The 16,179-nt window shown below is 32.9% G+C and overlaps 1 protein-coding gene and 1 long non-coding RNA gene across 2 annotated transcripts in view; one reads left to right on the top strand and one right to left on the bottom strand.

The window, feature by feature from the left end:
• The window catches only part of EPHA5 (EPH receptor A5), a 302,370-nt gene that overhangs the window by 237,292 nt on the left and 48,899 nt on the right, over window positions 1-16,179 (top strand). Inside the window, exons 8-9 of the mRNA XM_029945331.1 lie at window positions 7,386-7,421; window positions 13,071-13,136. Of these exons, the coding sequence (XP_029801191.1) occupies window positions 7,386-7,421; window positions 13,071-13,136 (102 nt within the window). The remainder of the gene's footprint in view (window positions 1-7,385; window positions 7,422-13,070; window positions 13,137-16,179) is intronic.
• LOC115296858 lies at window positions 3,054-13,120 on the bottom strand. Its single transcript, XR_003911099.1, has 2 exons — window positions 13,045-13,120; window positions 3,054-3,301 (listed from the first exon to the last, which is right to left on the bottom strand). It is a non-coding gene; the product is annotated as an uncharacterized LOC115296858 (long non-coding RNA).

Genomic DNA, 16,179 nt, shown 5'->3' on the forward strand with positions numbered 1-16,179 from the left:
ATCTGTTCTTTGTATACGAAAGAAGTGTCAAGATTTGTTTACTTTCAGTAACGTTTGTTTTGCATGTGATAGTTATTAATTTTACCTTTTCGGGAATCTAAATTGATATTTTCTACAATTTATTAAAGTATAGTACTGTTTATCAATCTCTCCCAAAACCGTTTTAGGTCTCCACCTGTAGTCTGTGCTAAGTGTCTAGATAGATATATTTTTTTTAATCTATACTGCCCTTGGGTTATCAAAACTATTGTAATCTAATTTGGCCCAGGTTCATGTTAGTTTAAATATAATTTTAAAATATTTTTCATTGTTTGGTCAAGTGAATCTGTTAGGAAATCACATATGATCAATACTACAAATATTTTATGTAAGTACTCTTATGGGTACACACATTGATATACAATTATATGTATTACAAATAATTGTAATCATAATTGACCACTGTTGTATATGTATATTAAAATAGTTACATTTATTACCATTATGTTCAATTTTTTAAATTTAATGTTTAATTATTTTCAGAGAGAGAGAGAGCCCATGCAAGCAGGGAAGGGGCAGAGAGAGAGAGAGAGAAAGGATCCTAAGCAGCCTCCATGCTGTCAACACAGAGCCTACTACAGGCTTCATCTCATGAATTGCGAGATCATGACCTGAGCTGAAATCAAGAGTCAGAGGCTTCACCTAATTAGCTACCCAAAAGCCCCATATTCAAGTTTTAAAACTTATGTCAACCTCTATAATAAATAACTTTAATGTTACTGACTGATAGAAATAGGAAACAAAATGTGCTTACATGGAATTTGAATAGTTTGATGTGAAAATGAACATTTAGTTTCCTGTTAATCTCATGATTAATTCAATTCTCATGTTTATCACAAAATAAACACAATTCTTGTGTTTTGATCATGTCAGTATACTTCCACATTAGTCCTTCTAATTCCTCTACCTTATAAATTTAATGCTGATATACATGATTCACCTCTGAAAAAACTATTCAACAGCCATAATGGAAGGAGCTAAATAAGTCAGAAATTACATAGTGGCTTATTTCTTTGATTAATCTCTTCTTTTTTGACCCACTGATTTTTTTTCTGTTTATTTATTTATTTTTTTAACATATGCAATTATTTTCCATCATTTACAATGCAGTAGTTACAATGACACTCCAAACAGAAAAGCAAAATAAAAAATCAAAACCCCCACTTCTATTTCATGTAATTAGACTTATACAGAAATTAGAAGGTTAAGTAACAACTAGTTAATCACCTAATTTCACAGCTATCTGAAGTGGCAATCGTTATATAGCAGCTTATTTATGATACATTCAAGATACATGATACAATTTATTACTTGCCCATAAGCTACAATGCAGCCGGCTTAATACCTTTCCTTAAATTCCACCTCTATACTACAATATGCTTGAGGTCCATGCAAAAAAGTAGCTACCTTTTATGTAGGAAATGGATGATTAAGTCTTTGGTGCTGTAAAAGCTACTTCATTTAAACCCACTGATTTTTAATTGATATTATTCTTACATTAAGACAAATGGCTGTTTAAAACAAATGTTCCTATCCAAGCTATACTTAAAATAGTGTTTTTTTAATTTTGCAAAATTAGCATCACTTTTTGGAGCTTTATTTGTTCTTAGTTTTTCTTCTTTACTTTTCTCAAAATAAATTAAAACCTAAAATAACTAAGCAGAGGCAGGTTAATCATAAGAGTCATACACTCCCCAGAAAGGCTTTACAGATAGACGTGTCTCAACAATGAAGGGACTGGGAGGGGAAAACTCAGTGGAAGGAGCTTACAATAACTTTAGGTTTCTAGAAATGGAGGCAATTGATGTTTGCTCAGTGATGACATCATCCTGTAGCAGAAAGCAACACATGATTCAGTATTTTGTGTATCAGCACTATTACTGTGCCAGAACAGAGCTAAGTTGCCAGTTGATTGCAAAGATGAATCTATGTAATTTTCCTTTATTGAACTAGTAAAGTTATCTCATCTGTGGAAATAAACAAAAAACACTCAAATTAGAACAAGCAGAGGCTATTTATTAAGAGGTTGCTATAGCAAAAGAATCAGCCACCCTCTCTTGCATCTGGCAGAAACCCAAAGCAGGCAGTGGAATGTAAAGCTATAAAATGAAGAGAAGGGAAGGCTTTAGTTTTTCCTGGATTGGAGTTATTGGCATGGAGTAGCTGGAGGTAGGCTAACTAGAAGTGGAAAATCCTGCAGGATTGCTTGCGGGAGCATGTTTAGTGTCTTCTAGGTGTAGTGGACAAAAATGAGAGAAGTTGGCATTTGTTGATAAAGTCTGACTAATTGACCACTCAGGTCAGTTGCTACAGAGCTTGTGGTTTGGCTTCCTAGACTCGTTGCTGCAGGTCTCACATCAGAGTATTGTTTCTTTATGTGGTCTAACCATTGCCCATTTGAATATTCAGTCTCTCACTTACACATTTCACTAAATAATAGTACAGGTCTTTTTCACAGCTTAGTGTTCAATAATAAAAAAAGAATTTTAAAGGGAGTGAAAAAATTTAAGAAGTACAACCATGAATATACTGTGAATTCCTTTTATTAAGTGATCAGATAAATAACTATTTCAAACCAGTAACACTTTGAATTTTATAGGATAATGAAAGAAACCATGTAATTTTGAAGCTAGAGGATAGAAATTAAGAAGAATTTTGTTTTATCAGACAAGTTAAGAAATAATATGTCTTTACAATGCCAGAAAAGAGAGATATAAGAAAGAAAGCAAAAAGAGAGGGAAGTGAAATTGAGATAAAGGTGAAAATTTTTTTTGGCATTTTTAGTGTGTCTTAATAGCAAACGTTTCATTTTACCTGCCTGTTTGCCAGTTTGTGAGGTCAGGTATCAGTTTAAAGTTTATAGTCTGTCTCCTACCTATACAATGCATACAATGTTCTAGGTTCTATTTCCCATTCGGTACTTGAGAAAGTTGAGATTTCAGAAGATTATAACTGGACTGAATGAGAGTTCGTCTATTAGATGCGCAGCAAGCCAGTAGAGACTGACACCAAACTTTTGCAGTAAAGAAAGATAGGTGATTTATTTGTGTGGTACTACATAGGAGAATAGGAAACTAGTCCTCAAAAGTCCCAAACTCCCTGATGGCTCACAAGTAAGGATTTTAGGGCCAAAATTTGGGGCAGGGGTCTTCTGAAAAGGTGAACACCGTTGACTGGAAGCCCATGAGATCATGTTAGCAGGTGTTCTGGAACTACTTCTTCTGATTGACAGAGGTCTTTTCCATATCAAGAGACTTGAAATCTAAAAAGAAGAAGAAGAAGAAGAATGAAAATCTTTATTCTTCATGTTAGAAATTTCATATAGATATATATTTATATATAAAACAATATATTATATATCTATGTATCTGTAAGGTAGTCATATATGTAGATATATAATATATCATTTTATATTATATATCTCTATATATCTATATGTCTTTAGTGTAGTGCTGATTAACTACTTATCACAGCTTTCTTTGAATAATAAGCAAGTATTCCTTTCCCCTGAGCCTCAGCCTACATGTTCTTTAGCCATTTGAGGCATGCCTGGGGTGATATAACCTATAATGCACATTTTTCCATCTGACAAGAGCTGACAAGATGGATACCAGCTTCAAAGTTAAAACCAAAATATCACAGATACTTGATAAGAGTGTGTAGACCAAAGAGAGTAAAAAGGCATTAGTGTTTTATTGACTATACCTAAATTATAGCTTACATATATTTATGTATATATTTATACATATGTTCATCTATATACAAATACATATGCCATATATAAATGTATACACATAAGTGTATAATAATATAGTAGGGACTTCTACTTAGTTAAATTTGAAAAATATATAAACATCTAAGCAATGTATGAAAAAGTGAAACTGATTTTTCTGTTCAAAATATCTAACTGGAGCAGCTTTTTGCATAAGTACTTGATTGATCGTGTAACCTTTTTGTTATGGCTACTAAAGTAGATTTGACTGACCTTGGTGACCTATCACCAATGGTTTGCTTTATTCATGGGATGTGAGACTTTGAAATGCTTCCTACTTTCATTATGTGGATAGTCAAATAGTGACACATGTTATTTCAATTTAACAGCTAGTATTGTATTTTTAACAATTGGTACAGGAATAGAATAGAGAGTATGATTATCTTTGCTTTGATGAATACAGAAACATTGTTACAGAAATGGTAAATTTAAGCTAGACTTGAAGGATGAAGAGAAATTTTATGAGTTTGTCGATAGTGTGTGATAAGGAAGCTATATTGGAATGGATGCACATAGCGTTTTCAGTTTACTGTGACTCCCTAGACATCTACAAGGCCTTCACAGCCTCCACCTGTGACCCTCCCCAGGCTGATCTCCATTCTTTCCTGCTTCATTAATGGCATGAGCTTTCTTTTATACAACTATTATACATATATATGTATATGTAATATGTAAAATTATATAACTAAATATATATGTGATTCTGGTTTACTCTGGCTCAGTAACAGTTCAAAGAAAATCTTTTATATCAAAATATCTACTTCTTGAAAGCACTTCTGACAATTCTGTGGCAAAACTGAGCTTTGCTTTCATATAACTATATGTAAGTCTGTGGTCCATTAGATACAAGGGCAGAACAGAGAAGCTGAATACATATACTTTTATAGTTTTGTTATTTTGGTTGATATTATAGTTACTATTTAATCCAAGTAGCTAATATTGAAATACAGAAGTTCAAAAGAGTTTATCATTAAACATTAAATTTAACAATTAAAAGAAACCTGTGAGAATAAATGTTAGGTAAAAAAAATTGGTTGTTTAAAAAGAGAATACAATGAAATGTACAGTTACTTAACAAATCAGTCTTCATTTGTAGATAATATAAATTAACATTGTAAACAAAGTTCAGGAGAATTATTTAAAACATTTACCAGACAACAAATTGTTTTAAGCACCTCTAGGCACTTTAGAAGTTTTTATTAACATGCAGACCATTAACATGCTAATTACAAACCTTTCCTTTTGTATTCATTAGGCAAATTCCCCTAAGACTGTTATAAGACACAACATTCAATACAAGAAGTAGTTGTTGAGTGCCTATTGGATTAGCAGCTGTCAATCTGGAGGAAATTTAGAATCCACTAACAGCTTTTGAAAAATAAGGATACCTTGGTCCCACAACCAAACTACAGTATTTTGATTTAATTGTTCTAGGGTGAGGCCTGGGCATTGGTTTTTTTTGTTGTTGTTAGTTTGTTTGAGTATCACCTGTTGCTCTAATCTGTAGCTAGGTGTAGAATTATTGTATAATGTGGTTAGAAAGTGGTTTTTATATAATTTCTTATTCTTAAAGCACAGCAAATAGGTTCTTAGTAAATGTTTGCTAATAAGGAGAATGATTGCGGCTATTACTACAGCGAAAAATTTACAAAAGGTGGTTAATATTTGGTGAAATTCATTTTGAGTTCCTAACCATATACTGGAATAAGCAGACTGAATCTAACATGTTCAATAACATTTGCTAGCTGCAACAGTGACTTTGACTGTGGCATTCATGGAAAAAGAACCTATTTTATAATGACCTTTGGCCTATTAGAATGATTAAAAGAAATATAGCAAACCTTCATTAAAATATACCTTGGGAAAATAAATCAATTGAAATGTTGTCTAATTCACTTCAAGCTTTCTTTCTGGGTCCTTATAGTCATTTTTCAGAGTAAGAAATAAAGAGAGTTCCTGATTTCAAAATTAAAGTGAGTCGGTTTTTGGTTTGTTTACTCTTGTGGCTTTATCCTTAAGATGAAGGGATAGCTACATATGGCATATTTAGATTGGTAAAGTTTGGAGGTTTTTTTTTTTTTTATTTTAGAAATCCTTGAAATGTGTACAATTATGTAAAGTTTACTTCAGACTCTTATATGATTCGATCTCTATTTTATACATGCATTTGACTAATTGCATAGTAGAGTTTGGGTCATTGAATAATGTTATGGCACCTATCCTTTAATACTTTGAAACAGAATTTGCTATATTTTGTTGCAGTAAGGGCTTGACCCATATAGAGGCATTTTAAAGTGTGGTATGTAACTTATTGTGAATTAATAGATCAGATTATTTTTTAATCTGGTAACAAGCTATTTGTAGAGGAAGAAAGAAAGGTTATAACCAAGTTTTCCACAACAACTCAAGTTTTCAGCAGGGGGAGGGAGTATGTGGGAAGGAGCTGGAGGATGTGGAAGGGATTGTGCTTCCCATGCAGGAGGGGGCAGTCACTGGTGCCCACATCTTACCTCTACAGCTTGCCTTTGAGGGCCATCTTGAGAAAGCTGCTTCTTCTCTGAGTCCCAGAATTCTTAGCTTTCAGATGAATTTAATAATAGTTTGATCATTTGTTAGAACAAGTCACAAAACTCTGGGGAACACTCATATTTCCCCAGTTTATTATATAATAAAGGATATGATGAAGGGTATAGTTGAATAGCCAGTTGAAGAGATACATAGGACAAGGTCTGGAAGTGTCCCAAGTGGAAGAGCTTCCAGCCCACAGAGTTGAGGTACATCACCTTGCTAGTACATGGATGTGTTCAGCAAACCAGAAGCTCTCTGGACTCTATACTTTTGGGATTTTTTTGGAAGCTTCATCATATAGGCATGATTTATCATTAACTCCATTTCTAGCCCTTTTCTTCTCTCTGAAGAATGAAGGGTGTAACTGAAAATTCCATACTTCTAATTATTTTTAGTTGTTTTTTTCGAGAGAGAAAGCACATGTGTGCAAGCAGGGGAGGGGGGAAGAGAGAGAGAGAGAGAGAGACAGAGAGAGAGAGAGAGAGAGAGAGAGAGGAACAGAGAGACAGAGACAGATAGAGAATCTTAAGCAGGTTCCAAGCAAGCACAGAGCCCAGTGTGGGGCTAGATCTCACAACTGTGAGATCATGATCTGAGCCACAATCAAGAGTCAGATGCTTAACCAATTGAGCCACCCAGGTGTCCATGAAAATTCCATACTTTTACTCATGACCTAGGCATTTCTGGTGACCAGCCTCCATCCATGAGACTACCAAGAGTCACTTCATTAGTACAAAAGACATTTTTATCACTTAGGAAATTCCTAGAGACTTAAGAGCTTTGTGTTAAAAACCAAAGTCAAAGACCAAATATAGAATGAGAAATGCTCTTAGTGCTCTTATAATTTAGGAAATTACAAGTGATTTAGGAGCTCTGTGCCAGGAACTGTGGTCAAAGATAAATGTTAGAACAAAAGATCCTCTTAGCACCCTTATCTACAAGGATTTTAAGAATTCTGTCAGAAACTGGGAAGAAGATACTATATATATTTCTTATTATTTCACAGCAAGAAATGGGAGTGCCTGGCTTGGAACTTCATTAGGTAAGACTAAGAGATCCACTGATGTTTCTTTTATTTTTTCTGATTGTTGTTTCAAAACACATCTATCAGGAAATCTTATTTAGGCAGGACAATTGTTAGTAAAGCATCCCAGGGGGTAATAGAAAGGCATGTATAACTATTGGTGAAAGATAAGCTCTATAGTGAGAATAAAGCAGAGAACTAGAAAAATGATTGAAAACTTACTGCATATAACTGTATCTTTTTCCAATTTGTCTAGACTAAGGTTTGGAAATAGTTATTGAACTGCATATATAAATCCCAACATGTGTGGTTGATGTGGTATTCTGCTCAGAGTTACTCAAAACCACAATTTAAAAAAATAAAAAGTTCTGTGTAACCATTTTGCATTACCTTCTTTTCAGGGTAGGATAATTTTATGCCTTTGTGCCAGAAGCAGGGAGAACAGAGAGTAGAGTTTGGGAGCCACATACATTATAATTAATGCTTTTTATCCCTTGCTCAGTTTTGCAAAAGATCTCTGCAGAGTTTTAGCCTGGATTCAACAGGAAATCAGTACTAAATCTTAGAAGAGGGCAAGGAATTAAGACACAGATGCAAAAGATACAGCATTAAGATTTTTTTTAATTCATAAGACCATTAATGTTGTCGTTGTTAACTATCAGTTAACAATTTCCTCACCTCTTCTGTTTTAAATATTTGTTACACATCTAAATTATTTTCATCATTTAAAAACTGATAAAGTGTAAGTGACAGCATATTGTGATTAACATCATAATTGGAATTGTTTAAATAATTTGTATCATTTTCTTAAAATTATAAAAATGAAATAACCCCCAAAATTGCAGAGAAAATTAAAATTTCCCCATAATGCTAATTAATGTAACACTCCAACAACAGCTCTTAAAAAACACATTTTTGTTAGCATTTTATCTCCCTACACACTAATTAAATATTATATATACCATATTGATTTTCATTACTATGTAGATTCCACAAATATATTTAGAGGAAAATATTCATTAGTTATTATGTTCCTTTAATATAGTCAGCCTCATGCATATTTTCTACACCTCACTCTTTGGTCTAGGACCAGATTATTATAATGATGTCAGTTTTAAAACTTCTAAAGTGCTCACTTTGAACCTGAGACAGTGTGAAGAGCTTCACATGGATTATGAAAGTCAGTCTTCAAAACTGCCTTATGTGGTAGAGTCTCCATTATTATCTCATTTACATCAATGCTTGGTTTATCCAGACTACACATATAATAATAGATACATCCAGGATTGCCCCTAGTTTGACTGCAAACCCCATGATCATCCAGGACTGCACCTGGTTTGATTACAAAGCCCATGATCTTAATTATATTGCTACATGATGGTGTCTTGCTCTTTGACAGGTTTTGGAAGATTGTTTTCTAAAGGATTGATGCCACTTTTCAGGGTGGCATAAGTGCCACTCTGTTTTCTCTAGCACTGAGTACCACCCATTGTTGTTTTATTTTTAATGGGGAAACCACAGGGGTGGCTGGGTGGCTCAGTCAGTTAAGGGTCAAACTTCTGCTGAGGTCATGATCATGCAGTCCATGAGTTCGAGCCCCACATCAGACTCTGTGCTGATAGCTCAGAACCTGGAACATGCCTCAGATTCTGTCTCCCTCTCTTTCTGCCCTTCATCTGCTTCTGCTTGTCTCTCTCTCTCTCAAAAATAAATAAACAGGGGTGCCTGGGTAGTTCAGTCAATTGAGTGTCCGACTTTGGCTCAGGTCATGTTCTCACGGTTTGTGGATTTGAGACTCACGTCAGGTTTTGTGCTGACAGCTCAGAGCCTGGAGCCTGCTTTGGATTCTGTGTCTCCCTCTCTCTCTCTCTCTCTCTGCCTTTCCCAACTTCTGCTCTGTCTCTCTCTCAAAAATAAATAAACATTAAAAAATTAAAAAATAAATAAACACAGATAAATTTAAAAAAGAAAGAACATAAGTTATTTATGAATGGGGAAACTACATAGCCTTTTGATTTTCTTACCCTTTTTAAATTTTTTATCAGTAAACTGAAAATATTTGTTACCTGCTTAAAGTACTTGTTTTGTGAAATTACTCTTCCTGCTTTTCTCTCATTCATCTACTAAGATCTTAGAGGTTTTCTGCTCCCTTGTATGATCTCTTGTTTAAGAATTTAAATCATTTATCTATAGCCTCCAGTCTTGGTTCTCTAATCTACTATCTTTAAGAATTTCTTCCCTAGAGTTATAATCACTTTGCTTCGGTGGGAGGGAGGTTATCGTACTTACATTGACACACTCCGTGCATACATATATTGATCAACTCTGTTAAGTCCTGGCTAAAGTAATTTCATTTGAATCTTCTTTGGGTCTGGAGAGCTTCTGTTATCATATTTTAATCTTCCGAAGGACAAATTGAAATATCTTGTTAAAACAAAGACCAGCAGTTTTTCATTAAAAGCCTGGAAGAGTTAAACTATTTTAAACTTGGATGAAACTTGTTATAGCTGCATGCAGTTACGTACAGACATCCAGGCGCTAAAGCCTGATGAGAATGCAGATGTGCCCTGGGTTGAACCATAGCTCACATAAATTAGATTGGCTGCTATTTCTAGCACATTTTGGTTTCTATTTCTAAATTATCTCTGAGGCTTGTAAGCATTTTCAACCTGTACTTCAAGTATGTATTGATTAAGGAAAGAACACGTATACCATCTGGTGCTGAGGTGTTGCTGTATGAGCATCCTCAGACTTTATTTTAAAAGATTTTTTTTTTGGAGGGGGGTAACTATATGGCTTCAGATACTTATAGAAAAGGAACTTCAGATTTAATCTTCTTAATAACAATAATACATAGGATGTTGTGATCCTTAGAAAATATGTTTTATAGAACTGACTTTTTTCAAAAAATATATCACTGGGCATTTTGCATTTATATGAATTGGTCTGAATATAATTAGCTATTTAGTTACATTGTAAATGGAAATACTTAGTATGATAATATATGGATCATGAAAAGCCAATTCATCCGAGATATTAAGTATCTAGTTTATCACTCTAAGTATGATATTACTAAGAAGAATAAGCACTTTTCTCCCAAAATGCATGATATGACAGATACTGATCTAAATGGACATATATAAATTCTCTCATTTCCTTTTTATAAACTTTTGAGATAGAATCCATTATTATTCTTATTTTACAGCTCCCAACTGAAACACAAAGATGTTAAATAATTTATCCAAAGTCATTTATTTATGCCACTTAAAACAAGTCCAAGACACTATCAGTGCAAAATCTAACGCAATGACTCAAACAAAACAGTTATGCAAGTGTTTTATTTTACATGATTTCATATTTTGGATTAAAGTTTATTAAAACTTGAAATTAAAATCCTAGTGCTAAGTAAGGTGATGTGAGTTCTTCAAGACTAAAATTTGTGGATTTGTGTTAGAGTGAATTGTGTTTGTGTGTGTGTGTGTGTGTGTGTGTGTGTGTACTAATATGTAAGAAGAAAATCTTATAATTTTCAAATTAAGGGCCTGAAAAAATATTACTTTTAGAATCATGACTGTGTTTTTGGAGTCTCAGAACACTGGCTGACTCTGAAATCCTATTAGATAATGGTCAACACAGTGCAGTTATCACCTTCCTAAACACAGTTCTACGTGAGTTTATAAACAGTGTACCCTTAACTGGAAATATGTTTGTACCTTATCAGGAGATGACGTCATCTTTTTTAAAATTAATCACTGAAAAATAGTCAGATACACTTGTCAATAATTATTATTTATTACTGATGGAGTTGGAAATGTGTTGTTTGAAATTCACACATACGTGCAAACTTTCCACATTCATAGCTATCGGTAAATTGAAATAATTGTGCAGTTGTTAATATCAATTACAGTGAAACATTGACTACTTCATTTAAACTGTGAAGAAATAAAAAGATCAAAGAATCATCCTCATTGTAGGAAATTGATAGTCTAAGAAAAGAAGAAGCCAAACATTCTTTAAGGACAGACAGTGTTTTAGCCTTCGCAGGCCATACATTCTCTGTCATAACTATTCAACTGTGTCAGAAAAACACTAAACAAGCCAGAAATAACAAGTAATAAGTGTGGCTGTGTCCTAATAACACTGCGTTTACAAAAATAAGTGGGAGGCTAGTTTGGGTCCATGGGCTGTAGTTTACCTATCCCTAATCTGAGTGCTAATATAAACAGAAACATGAGGAAGGTTAATTTATAGAAAAGATCAGTGTTTAAGATATTTATGAAATAAATGTAATTATAAAGAAATATATCAAGATCTGCCAAAGTGTTTCACAGATGTTTTAACTACTCTTTAAGTATTTTAATATTTTGATATCCTGTAACTTTTAATTTCATTATCTCTACAGTAAAATACATTTTGGCGTATTGTAAATAATGTATTATAATAAAAAAGTCAAATAGGAAATAAATGTCACAGGAACGATTTTTATTTACTAAGATTTCATTTTAGTGATGGTCAAATTTTCAGAAAATTAGTAGTCCTAAAAATTAAAGCATCATCAGTTTTCCAAAAAAAGAAAAAATATATATCTATGTACATATGAAGCATTGACTTCCTTTCCTTTGAAAAAGACCCATGGAAATACTCGTCTGCCTTTGTTAGCATTTTCAGATTTGTTGTATCTTTATATTTTATTTTCTTCTCCTTATTTGTTATAAAATATTGTAGATATGTCTCAAGTAATCAAGGTTCAAAATACACAGATCTTAGACAAAAAATCCTAGGCCTGCTGGTTTATGGAATCATTGCTGAGCTCATTTCTCAATTCTCTTGAAATCACTATTAATGCTATTCATAAAATATACATGCATTGAATGCATTGAAGTACTAAATAACTTCTATGTTATATTCTGTGATCATTTTATGTGGTTTCTAACAATAAAGTGCATTTTATTAAACAATTTACTTGGTATTTTCTGGATTTTTTATGAATATGTGAAAAATTTGAAAGAATCTTGAATGTTGCAATATCCAGAAAAGTGCATGTATTATATGTAGTTTGATTTTTTTAAATATAGAAATAGCTCTACAAATATATATTTGGAGATGCATTTTTTAAATCTGAATATGTAAATTTAAATTGGTAGCCTTCCATAGGTGATTGGAGAAGTCATGTAAGCATTACATTTCGATAGGCTGTGGTAAATAATGCCACTGGCATAAGAAATCAGTGCGTCAAATGAGCCGGACATTATTCTCCCTTCTAAATTTATAGGCTCTATGCAAACATGTATTTAAAGGACAATTTAGCATGTCTCCTGAATATAAATTTTACAGGAATTTCTGAGGAAAGATATATTTAAGTGGGCTTACATCTTTATTTGTATGTCTATATTAATTGCATAATCAAATACACTAGCTCATTATATTTCTGCTCTGAAAAAGCATTTTAAGAAAAAGAAAAATAACTATTTAATATAGCTTTGTATTTCTTAAATCCCTAAAATGCTTTTTTAATTTGAAAGGCATTGTGGAAGAAATCTAATTGCAATGCGTTTAGGGATTTTCCTTTGGCAAAGCAAAGCAGACACCTGTCTAAAGTCGTAGTGTCGTGATGCTGTACTGAGGGAGTGGGATCTCTTACCTCGGGCTCTCTTGTTTGCTTTTCAGTTGCTGCGAGCGTGGCTGTGGAAGGGCTTCTTCCCTGTGCGCTGTTGCCCATCCAAGCCTAATATGGTCAGTGCCCCTCCCACTTTCACTCCTGTGTAATGTCCCGCCTCTATGTATTATCGTCAGCATTCCTTTTTTTTTCTCCATTTGTGTACATTTTAACAGTTAGTGGACCAGGTATGCCTTAAAGGAGAGTAGATGGAAACTGACGTCCAAAGGGGAATCTTAACAAGTGGTTTCACAACGGATAATTGGCAATAAAATATACATATAGCTCATCATCCTTATCTCAAGCATTCATACTTCTCTTCCAAAGCTTTTACTGTGGCCCTGATTTAAACCAGAAGCTGTAAGACTGTAGCATCTGTTTCACATTTAACATGTTGCTGTGTTTGTTGTTCCATTAAGATGAAAATCATATCATTCAGGGAAGTGGAATGCCACTTCTTGGCAAAATGCTACTTCAAGGTGAAATCACCATTTCTCTCTCGCAGAACCACAGAATGACCATAAGTTAACTGGGATCTTCTTTTTTTCTTTCTTTTTGTTTTTCTTTTGTAATCATTGCAGATACATGTGGCATTGGAGAACCGAACCACATGTAATTTTAAGCTTGCATAGTTTCAGGCATTAGAAGTGATATTTCTGATTTGATACCGGTGAAGTTAAAAATATGCACATTTTTGGGATCAGTGTTCAAAGGGCTGTTCTTAATTACTTACCAAAGCAAATCCTAAATGTATATTTGGCTTATAGCTATAAAACTATAGGCTAGGACAAAAGATGAGAGAGCTCTTTTCACAGATTTAAAGGGACTCCTGCACAAATGTGTGCGATCTTGTAAAAAGTGAAATAATGTAGATAATTTCTTCCCAGATTAAAGGGTCTACATCCCTACCCTATTGTTTTGAGTTTTTATCTGAGGGCAAAATTTGCTGGGAAAAGTTATTCTAAAATACATTTTAGAGAAGGATAGGGCTTCTTTGGGGAACCTTAAGTTGTACCTTGCATTCTCTAAGTGTAAATTGATTTTTGTTGATTACAAAAACTGATGTGAGTATGTGTGCATGTGTGTGTACATGTGAGAAATGGTGGCATGGATAATTAGTGATCTTCTGAGAACAGGAGAAAGTAACAAGCAGGATGCTAAAAATCAGGGACCTTTTTTTCAAACTTTCGAAAATTTTGTATTTGGAAAAACTTTTGAGGTTAATATGAGAGCACAGATTTATTCCACGTGATTTAATTTACTCAAAAAATTATTTTATGAGTGTGGGGCTTTGATGACAAACCAAAAATTCCTAAAATCTGGCAATGGCTGAAGTATAACATAAATATGCCTTTATGCTGTGATTTTTTAAAACTGCTATATGAAAAGTAAAAATAAAAAAATGGCTGCTGAATTGTTCAAGCTACTTGAATCTTGTGTAAAATTGTTATAAGAGCTATCATCACTGATACCTATTCTGAAGAATAAGCAGAATTTACTTCTTGGAAAAAAAGACCAACATCCAGGCCAAACTTGAAGTAAATCTCAAAGATAAACTTAATGAGAGTCTAAACATTCACGAAGACATGACTTAGAAAGTATTGGCCAAAACAAACTTTAGTTAGATCTTAAATTCTTGATTGAAGGAAAAGTGAAAAAGCGGAATGCGTCCTTTACAAAAAAAAGACCTAAGTTAACAGAATATTTTTTCTTATATTTTTCTTCAAATAATGTTAGCAATTGTAGAGACAGTGAGTATTTTGTGTGTGTACATAATTTATGTGTTTATATATGTGTGTGTACAATGAACGAATGAATGAATGATTTAGCCACAAATGTGCTTAGATACCTAGCAAAATGCAAACCATTTTTGTGGAAAAATATGTGGAATATATTTTGTGGAAAAATATATGGAATTTTTTAATACATTCTTAGTGAAATAAAACAAAATAAATCAGAAGAAACAAAGTTAGTAAAAATTGATTAATAATAATTGATCTTACATAAATTAGACTAAAATAGTTGTCCAATTTACTACTGGGAAAGAATGGAAGCTTAAAATGTTTTTATTGTTAAACAGCTTTCTGAAAATCCATTTTATAATGAAATTTCAAGTCACTAAGAGGTTTCATATAAAGATATTATTTGTTTTGATTAAAGCATTGAGGAGAAACAACCTTTTATAATGGAAATTAAAGGCTGAGAAGAAAAATTTTCCTACCAGTCAGTAAAATACTGAAAAATCTTGACCGGAAATCTTATCACCTAATTTCATATATATAATCATATCAGTATAAGTCAATTACCATATAAACATTTTCAAAGGAAGATTCTATCATCATCCTTTGTGAACAGACATATTTACAATTACAGAGCAAAGATTGTTAGACATTTTGGGATTTTTGAAATATCAGTGTTTTTCATTTTTGGAAAGGCCACTCGTGTGGTTGGTTTTGACATTAATATAATGCAACACATATGTGTTAAAATTGCCCACAGTAAACTTACTAGTTTATAAAAGTGCCTTGATATACTTTGTGGAAATCTCAAGGTCAGAAAAGCATAATTTTAAAACCATTGATTTAGGTCTTTGGGTCTACAGTTCAACTTTATTAAAACTTCCTCAATGCTCCAGAGTTCTGAGCTTTGCTCTGTTATATCTTCCATGAGAAAACCAGGATCCATTATTTTTCAAATACATGATGTGTCATTTATAAGTCGATATTGGTAATTCACTGTTGCCATCTTTGATCTCAAATTACTTTTCATCATTCTAGTTACCCACTTGTTATGAAATCTGTACAGATATATAATAATGTTAATATTTCAAATATTCTTTCTTCATTGACTTAAATCTACCCAATGTTAGAAGGTATTTTTGTAATATTTCTAAGTGAACCTAGATGCCTAAATTTTAGTTATATCATGTTCAAGATGGCCTAAATTTTAGTAGAGGTATTTTTTATCAGTGATCTTTGACTTTAGGCCATCACAACTTGTTTGAGATTCTAATTATTATTTTACTTCTCAAAAAATATCTAGTTTTACAAATATCTAGTGTTGATTGTTTTTAATGCAAGTATGATATTAATGTGTATAATTTCTAAAATAATATTATCA

Source organism: Suricata suricatta, chromosome 1, assembly GCF_006229205.1.
Source record: "Suricata suricatta isolate VVHF042 chromosome 1, meerkat_22Aug2017_6uvM2_HiC, whole genome shotgun sequence".
Lineage (NCBI taxonomy): Eukaryota > Metazoa > Chordata > Mammalia > Carnivora > Herpestidae > Suricata > Suricata suricatta.